This window comes from Salvelinus namaycush, chromosome 39 (assembly GCF_016432855.1).
Source record: "Salvelinus namaycush isolate Seneca chromosome 39, SaNama_1.0, whole genome shotgun sequence".
Lineage (NCBI taxonomy): Eukaryota > Metazoa > Chordata > Actinopteri > Salmoniformes > Salmonidae > Salvelinus > Salvelinus namaycush.
Genome location: NC_052345.1, coordinates 19,708,332 through 19,717,891, shown reverse-complemented (window position 1 = coordinate 19,717,891; position 9,560 = coordinate 19,708,332). Strand labels below are relative to the sequence as shown.

General features: G+C 38.3%; 1 protein-coding gene across 1 annotated transcript; it reads right to left on the bottom strand.

The window, feature by feature from the left end:
• Nucleotides 1-2,266: 2,266 nt before the first annotated feature.
• LOC120032743 (gastrula zinc finger protein XlCGF17.1-like) lies at nucleotides 2,267-8,662 on the bottom strand. Its single transcript, XM_038978929.1, has 2 exons — nucleotides 8,656-8,662; nucleotides 2,267-3,315 (listed from the first exon to the last, which is right to left on the bottom strand). The coding sequence occupies exons 1-2, from the start codon at nucleotides 8,660-8,662 to the stop codon at nucleotides 2,267-2,269; spliced, it is 1,056 nt and encodes a 351-aa protein (XP_038834857.1).
• Between the last annotated feature and the right edge of the window lie 898 nt (nucleotides 8,663-9,560).

The following is a 9,560-nucleotide window of genomic DNA, read 5'->3' as shown; positions in this document are numbered from 1 at the left end:
GAGTCTAATCTGGTCTCCTTCAACATGGTCAGCTTCATTATGAGTCTAATCTGGTCTCCTTCAACATGGTTATCCTCATGTTGAGGATAACCATGTTACTTGCAAAATTGGTTAATGACTAAATACTTTTTTGCCCCACTGTATATTGATTGCAGTTGTTCCCGAATGAGTGAGCATTCATGTGCAAAGGATTAGCATTTCAATTGTTATAATTATGAACTTTATAGTGTCTTTTATCTCAGTCGACCCCCATTTCCCTTTTGTCCACCTTCCCCAATCATTTCCTTGTAACCATATCTACTTGTTTGTGCATTTTTGTGATTATTTAGTTAGTTAATAAATAAATGATTTAAGACAATTGATGTATGGATGACTCATAGTGAAGACTGGGTTCGTGCAGATAACCAACAATTTACGACGTTTGGAATGAGACTAACGTGAGGTAAATAATAATTCATTAATTGGAAGACTAATTGATCAGATACTAAAATATCTGAAAGTTATCCTCATGTTGAGGATAACCATCATAGGTACACTTCAACTATGACAGCCAAAATTAGAAGAAAAAAAAATCCAGAAAATCACATTGTAGGATTTTTAATGAATTTATTTGCAAATTATGGTGGAAAATAAGTATTTGGTCAATAACAAAAGTTTATCTCAATACTTTCTATACTCAAACCTTAGCCCTCTCGTAGTTGAGAGAAGCATGGTCTATACTCAAACCTTAGCATCGTCGCTTTAACAGTATTGGTGTAGTCATGCAACTTATTCTAACAGTAAAGCAATAGCATATTCAGACCCCTGGACTTTTTACACATTTTGTTACTTTACAGCTTTATTCTAAAATGTATTAAATAATATTGATTTCCTCATCAATCTGCACACAATACCCCATAATGACATCTGTTAAAGGAATTTAATTCCTATATGTTAGCAACCAATTCAATTAAAACACTCTGCCCATACATAAGAATTTGTAAGATACTTATTAGCATAAAATGGACAGAAACCAGTCTCAAAATCAATCAATCAATAGCGTTTATTTTCCAGAGTACTGATCATAGTACAATTTACATCAGGTTATATAATAAAAATTATGTCATAGGTTTTAAAATGTCCTTCCTCCTCTCGGATACAATGGCAATACAGTTAGCGGTCTGTCTTTGTCTGCCACCTGTTAAACAATCTGCAACCAGCCCAAGGTCTCACCCCTCCCTGGGTAGAGACAGAATTTCCTGTAAGAACACAGCCTTCCAGCCTGTCTGAAGATAACTCCATTCTTTCTAACAAGGAACACATTATATTCAGCATTATGATGCATAGGTTCATTCATCCATACAGTAACATAGAATTATAACTAAACAGAATACTACTAAGTCAAATGTATACATATTTTAGTCATTATTCATAAAAATCCCGTAACACATCACAATAACCCATAATGACAAAGTGAAAAACAGAAATACCTTAATTACATAAGTATTTAGACCCTTTGCTATGAGACTCAAAATTGAGCTCAGGTGCATCCTGTTTCCATTAATCATCCTTGAGATGTTTCTACAACTTGATTGGAGTCCACCTGCCATAAATTCATGTCAGAGCAAAACGTCTAAAATGGAAGACGTTTGGAACCACCAGGACTCATACTAGAGCTGACCTCCCGTTCAAACAGAACAATCAGGAGAGAAGGGCCTTGTTCAGGGAGGTGACCAGAAACCTGCTGGTCACTATGACAGAGCTCCAGAGTTCCTCTGTGGAGATGGGAGAACCTTCCAAAAGGACAACCATCTATACAGCACTCCACCAATCAGGCCTTTATGATAGAGTGGCCAGACGGAAGCTACTCCTCAATAAAAGGCACATGACATCCCACTTGGAGTTTGCCAAAAGGCCTCTCAGACCATGAGAAACAAGATTCTCTGGTCTGATAAAACCAAGATTGAACTCTTTGGCCTGAATACCAAGCATCACGTCTGGAGGAAACCAGACACGATCCCTACGGTGAAGCATGGTGGTAGCAGCATCATGCTGTGGGGATGTTTTCAGTGGCAGGGACTGGCAGACTAGTCAGGATCGAGGGAAAGATGAACGGAGCAAAGTACAAAACAATTTACATTGAGGCCAATATCCATATCATGCTTAAATCAAATCAGGGAGCGAACGATTAGTGGTCTACATTGTGACATCATTAAAATACTCCTACTACAATGTTAAAACATTCTACATTGTGACATTATTTCATTGATATCATGAAACAACTCCTTCATGTATGTATTTTCTGATGTTTGATCAGAGACCTTTTATCAGAGTATCTCTTGTCACATTGATCACAGCTATGAGACTTCTCTCCTGTGTGTGTTCTCTGGTGTATAGTCAGATGGCTAGATGTAACAAAACTCTTCCCACATTGATTACAGCTATACGATTTCTCTCCTGTGTGTGTTCTCTGGTGTGATACCAGGCTGCTTAAGTGAGTAAAACTCTTCCCACATTGAGTACAGCTATAAGATTTCTCTCCTGTGTGTGTTCTCTGGTGTACAATCCGATGGCTAGATGTAGTAAAACTCATCCCACATTGATCACAGCTATAAGGTTTCTCTCCTGTATGTTTTCTCTTGTGTGATACCAGGCTGCTTAAGTGAGTAAATCTCTTCCCACATTGAGTACAGCTATAAGGTTTCTCTCCTGTGTGTGTTCTCTGGTGTACAATCAGATGGCTAGACGTAGTAAAACTCTTCCCACATTGATCACAGCTATAAGGTTTCTCTCCTGTGTGTGTTCTCTGGTGTGATACCAGGTTGCTTGACTGAGTAAAACTCTTCCCACATTGATCACAGCTATAAGATTTCTCTCCTGTGTGTTTTCTCTGGTGTGATAACAGGTTGCTTGAATGAGTAAAACTCTTTCCACATTGAGTACAGCTATACGGTTTCTCTCCTGTATGTGTTCTCTGGTGTATAGTCAGATAGCTAGACGTAGTAAAACTCTTCCCACATTGATCACAGCTATAAGCTTTTTCTCCTGTGTGAATTCTCATGTGTACTTTTAGTGATTTTGATCTTATGTAACTCTTCCCACATTGAGTACAGCTATAAGGTTTCTCTCCTGTGTGTACTCGCTGGTGTATTTTAAGTTCTGATGAAGACTTGCAATGTTTCCCACAGTCAGAGCAGCAATGAGATTTCTTCCCTGTGGGTCTCCGCTGGTGTTTCTTGAGGTGTTTTGATCTGGGGAGACTCTTCTCTTCCTCGTCAGCATCATGAGGTTGTTGAGGCTCCCCAGAGGACCCACGGTAGTCCCGTCTCTCTCCTGTGTGAACAACAAAGTCAGACAGATGGTTAACGGCCCACAACAGCAGAAATCCACTGTAAAAGTTGATGCCAACAGTGAAGCCATGATGTTGTACAACAATTGACATCTAATGAATATTACATTTATTTGACAATTGTCTTAATTGTCAAGTGATCAACAATAGTCAAATTTAGTCTTGTTTTCACATTAGTAGTAATATTGATGATTGTAGGCTAGAAATAAGTTATTAAAGTTGTTGAAATCCTAAGCACTGTGCCATACGACTTTTGGTCTCCAATATAGGCCCCTTTCTGTGTTTACTAAAATTAGTGCACGAGGGCGATGCCCACACAATTTGGTTGCAGAAGCTCCTCCATGCAAATGAGGAAACAACTAGTTATACCAATACCATAGACCTACTGTAGGACCCATTACTTCACCTAACAACAACGTAGACCTACTGTAGACCCATAACTTCACCTAACAACAATATAGACCTAGGACTATAAATTATTTAATATTTCAGGTATTTCCCACTAGGCTACTCTTTAATGTGTTGTCATTCTAAATGTCCTGAATAAAGGAAAATAGCTCTGTGTGTTGTACAATAGCCTATCCATCAAGGAACAGTTCTCTACACTAGAGGTCGATTGACTATGATTTTTCAATGCCGATACCGATTATTGGAGGACCAAAAAAGGCTGATACCGATTAATCGGACGATTTTTATATATATATTTGTAATAATGACCATTACAACAATACTGAATGAACACTTTTATTTTAACTTAATACATCAATAAAATCAATTTAGCCTCAAATAAATAATGAAACATGTTCAATTTGGTTTAAATAATGCAAAAACAAAGTGTTGGAGAAGAAAGTAAAAGTGCAATATGTGCCATGTAAAAAAGCTAACGTTTAAATTCCTTGCTCAGAACATGAGAACATATGAAAGCTGGTGGTTCCTTTTAACATGAGTCTTCAATATTCCCAGGTAATAAGTTTTAGGTTGTAGTTATTATAGGACTATTTCTCTCTATACCATTTGTATTTCATATACCTTTGACTATTGGATGTTCTAATAGGTACTTTAGTATTGCCAGCCTAATCTCGGGAGTTGATAGGCTTGAAGTCATAAACAGCGCAATGCTTGAAGCATTGCGAAGAGCTGCTGGCAAACGGAGTAAAGTGCTGTTTGAATGAATGCTTACGAGCCTGCTGCTGCCTACCACCGCTCAGTCAGACCGCTCTATCAAATCATAGACTTAATTATAATATAATAACACACAGAAATACGAGCCTTAGGTCATTAATATTGTCAAATCCGGAAACTATCATTTCGAAAACAAAACATTTATTCTTTCAGTGAAATACGGAACCGTTACGTAGGTACATTCCATCAAGACGAAATCAGCAACAGCTGGCTTGCAGACCCATCAACCGTAGGGTTCAGGGAGCGGCACTATATGGCGGCCCTCCAGCTCAGGGCGAACGTTTACCCCACAAAGGAAGCGTTGGCCCGGGGGCGCAACAAAGAAAACGCGGCAGTATTTTATCTAACGGGTGGCATCCATAAGTCTAAATATTGCTGTTACATTGCACAACCTTCAATGTTATGTCACAATTACGTAAAATTCGGGCAAATTAGTTCGCAACGAGCCAGGCGGCCCAAACTGTTGCATATACCCTGACTTTGAGTGCAATGAACGCAAGAGAAGTGACACAATTTACCTAGTTTAATATTGCCTGCTAACATGAATTTCTTTTAACTAAATGTGCAGGTTTAAAAAAATATATATACTTCTGTGTATTGATTTTAAGAAAGGCATTGATGTTTATGGTTAGGTACATTTGTGAAACAATTGTGCTTTTTTCGCAAATGCACTTTTGTTAAATCATCCCCCGTTTAGGGAAGTTGGCTGCCTTTGTTTAAAAAAATGGTCTTCACACAGTTGGCAATGAGCCAGGCGGCCCAAACTGTTGTATATACCCTGACTCTGTTGCACAGAACGCAAGAGAAGTGACAATTTCCCTAGTTAAAAGAAATTCATGTTAGCAGGAAATATTAACTAAATATGCAGGTTTAAAAATATATACTTGTGTATTGATTTTAAGAAAGGCGTTGATGTTTATGGTTAGGTACACATTGGTGCAACGACTGTGCTTTTTTGCGAATGCGCTTGTTAACTTCTCTAGGGTAGGGGGCAGCATTCGGTATTCCTTTGTGTAATGAAGAAGTACGACCATCTTGAATGAGAGTCACATTAAGTGTCCTGTTAGATAGAAGCGCGTGAGCAGAAAGCTGGCTACAGCTGGTTTTAATCCTGTATTGAACACAGATCATCCAGTCTTCAATTTTATTGATTATTAATGTTAAAAAAGACCTAAAGTTGTATTACAAAAGTAGTTTGAATTTTTTTGGCAAAGTTTACAGGTAATCTTTGAGATATTTTGTCGTCATGTTTGAGCAAGTTGGAACCTGTGTTTTTCTGGATCAAACGCGCCAAATAAATGGACATTTTGGATATATGTCGACGGAATTAATCGAACAAAAGGTGCTATCCTCAGATAATAGCATTGTTTGCTTTCGCTGAAAAGCCTATTTGAATTCTGACATGATGGCTGGATTCACAACCAGTGTAGCTTTAATTTGGTATCTTTCATGTGTGATTTAATGAAAGTTTGATTTTTATAGTAATTTTCATAGTAATTAATTTGAATTTGGCGCTCTGCATTTTCTCTGGCTTTTTTGCCAAGTGAGACAGTAGCGCCCCGCCTAAACTCAGATTTTTGGATATAAATATGAACTTTACCGAACAAAACATACATGTATTGTGTAACATGAAGTCCTATGACTGTCATCTGATGAAGATCATCAAAGGTTAGTGATTAATTTTATCTCTATTTCTGCTTTTTATTACTCCTCTCTGGCTGGAAAAATGGCTGTCTTTTTCTGTGACTTGGCTCATACCTAACATAATCGTTGTGTGCTTTCATCGTAAAACCTTTTTGAAATCGGACACTTTGGCTGGATTTACAACAAGTGTATCTTTAAAATGGTGTAAACTACCATGTGTAGTTAACTAGTGATTATGTTAAGATTGATTGTTTTTTATAAGATACATTTAATGCTAGCTAGCACCTTAACTTGGCTCCTTGCTGCACTCGCATAACAGACTGCGACGCAGTCTCCTCGTGGAGTGCAATGTAATGGGCCATGATCCGTGTCCAAAAATGCTGATTACCGATTGTTATGAAAACTTGAAATCGGCCCTAATTAATCGGCCATTCCGATTAATCGGTCGACCTCTACTCTACACATTATGTGCTAAGTATCTCTGTGTGCAAACAGACTAACGAGACCCTACTGTAAATCAAGCAGACAATAACATTATAAACATCAATTTGTTAGGGATGTGGGATCCAACATGGAGTACGGCATAACTGTCTTTACCAGAGTAATGAATGAAGAAGCACTGTGGTTGTTGTTGCATGTTGTGATGTTTGTCATGTGACTCATTCAGAAAATTATTTCCTGCATCAACTAAACAGCTACAGTATTAAGAATTATGTGTAATTATTGAAGAACCACATTAATGACAGTATCCATCTGGGCGTTGTGAATCAACTTAAGGTGACTCTCGAATTTAGCAAACTCTGAAATTATTTAGGATTTATGTGCCCATGAAAACTGTTTCCCCAGCGTAACATAAGGAGACACTAAATGTTACGTAGTTAGAGAGCATTTCAGAGATCTGAATACAAAAAAACTGTCCGACAGCAAGATCCAGTATTTAAGTTGAAGTTCATCATATGACAAGCTTAACGTTATGATTATAACTACTGTTCCCTGAAGGAGGGAAACTAGGTACAACATACTATTAAATCCACATGTTATGACTATCTACTGTTCCCTGAAGGAGGGAAACTAGGTACAACATACTATTAAATCCACGCCTCGCTGGAAGCCCGCCTTCCACAGGTGATGAGCGTGAGACTCGGATTTATTCGTTAAATTTAATACCGCACTTCACCAACCCAGGAAGTGGCGGGGCCAAACAGGTGTTGTAACTCGTTCATAATTGGCACAAAGATCGGTAGAAATGGTAAGATAAATTGGCAATCCAAATGGAAATGAAAAAAGTTTGCCAATTTTACCAGAAACTTCAGGAGCATAACGTCAGAATTTACGAAGGCCAGCAGCAGGTCGGTTGGTTATTTTCTTTTGGTTAAATTGATCTCTGGCTTCCTCAAGTAATTTGTGTTAATTATTTAATGAAACGCTTGAAGCATCAGTTCAGTTCAAGGTCTACATGGTTCTATGTGTCTATATGGAAAAATACACATCATATCATTTCAACCAATCAATTGGTAGAAAGAAAATAATATTTTTTAAATCTGGGACAGCCCTAGAACATACAACATACATGCATTCAGTCCCTTTTTACACATTTTGTTACAGTACAGCCTTATTCTAAAATTGACTCTTTTTTTTAATGATCAATCTTCAGACAATACCTCATAATGACATCACAATACCCCATAAAAGTGAGAAAAAAAGTTTAGAAATGCTTGCATACCAGTGGAAGTATGTCTGTAGGTCATGCCAGTAGACTACAGTAGGTTGTATCTCTCTAGGTCATGCCAGTAGGCTATAGTAGGTTGTATCTCTCTAGGTCATGCCAGTAGGCTACAGTAGGTTGTATCTCTCTAGGTCATGCCAGTAGGTTACAGTAGGTTGTAACTCTCTAGGTCATGCCAGTAGGCTACAGTAGGTTGTATCCAAGTGGAAACAATTATCAACCCAATGTGGAAAGTGTCAAATTTGGTCAACAACAAAATGAATGGCTTATTTGCTATGTGGGGTTTACTTGATCCAACAGAAGTTTCGTAATGCTTAAGTTGTTATGTGGACACGTGACATACCGAAAACTTTGATAAAAACACTATAGGAGTTGTCTCCAGATCGCTATGCATATTCATGCTAGTAGCTTAGCATCCCTCTCCATTGAATACAGGGGGTTGACGTCAACAACCCTCATAGAATATAAACAATAGATTACAATAATAAGATTTATCCACCAATCCAAAGAAAGGATAGGCGGGAGCTAGACAACCCGCAGTGCTGCTTTGTGAACAACAACTCCACTTGTTAGGGCGGAGAGACATCTTGTCAATATATCCATAATCTTTGGTGTAGCCAACCCAACTCTCACATGGCACTATTGGGGGGCACGGTGTGCCTTAAATCATCACTACATTAAAATTGCCCCCCAATCTGCGGTCAGCAATAGACCCTTCTCAAATATATATGTTAAGTCACTTTTTGTTCTCTACGTCGTCTGATTCTAGACATACCAGTCATCATCCCAGGGCCCTCCGTTGAAGAGTTTTTGACTAGCCAACTCTGAATATCCAAAGTTAAAAACAAATTTAAGGCAGTACTTACTGGTGTTAATCAGATCTCCTATCTCCTCCTCTTCATCTTTCAATGTGACAGTAATCTCCCCTTCCTTCTTCACTCCAAAAACTACATCCCCCTCTTTCTCTTCCTCCTCTTCTTTTACTGTAACACCCTCCTCCTCTTTCACTCTGAACGCGTCTTCCTCTTCTTTCACTGAAACGTCTTTCTCTACTTCTTTCACGGTAACAGTCTCACCCTCTACTTCTTGTTTTACTGTGACATCCTCTTCTTCCTTCTCCTCTTTAACGACAATGTTCAGCCCCAGAGCTTCTTTCTCCGTCCAGCAGATCACCTCTTCTTTAACAAGAGGGGAGTAGTTTAGTGAGCTCATGTTCGGGGATGTTAGCTAGCTAGCTATCAATAGCAACTAGGCTAGTGCTAACTTAACCAGCCAGCTACTATAGCTGACTAATACAAAATAACGTAATATTAAATTAAATAGGTTAACAATTAGATACGACAGACGTGTGTCTAAAACACAGTAGCTAATGTAGACCGAAATCGTATAAATAGCTTGAATCTGTCGGCTATGTTGGCTAGCAAGCTACCGAGGTGGTTGACTAGCTGTTTATGAAGAACTGTCCACTAGATTATACGTCACCCTAGCAGCATCGCCTGAAAAACGCACATCGCCGTCTGCTGACTGGAGTGGGAAACGCAGTTGAGGATAATATTTTATTTTCAGACAAAGATTATTTGAAATGGATTTAATTAAATAACACTATTATATTAAGACATACAAAGACAGGAATGTGTTGGTTGATTAGTGCGAATAAAAAATGTTTACCACAGCATATTT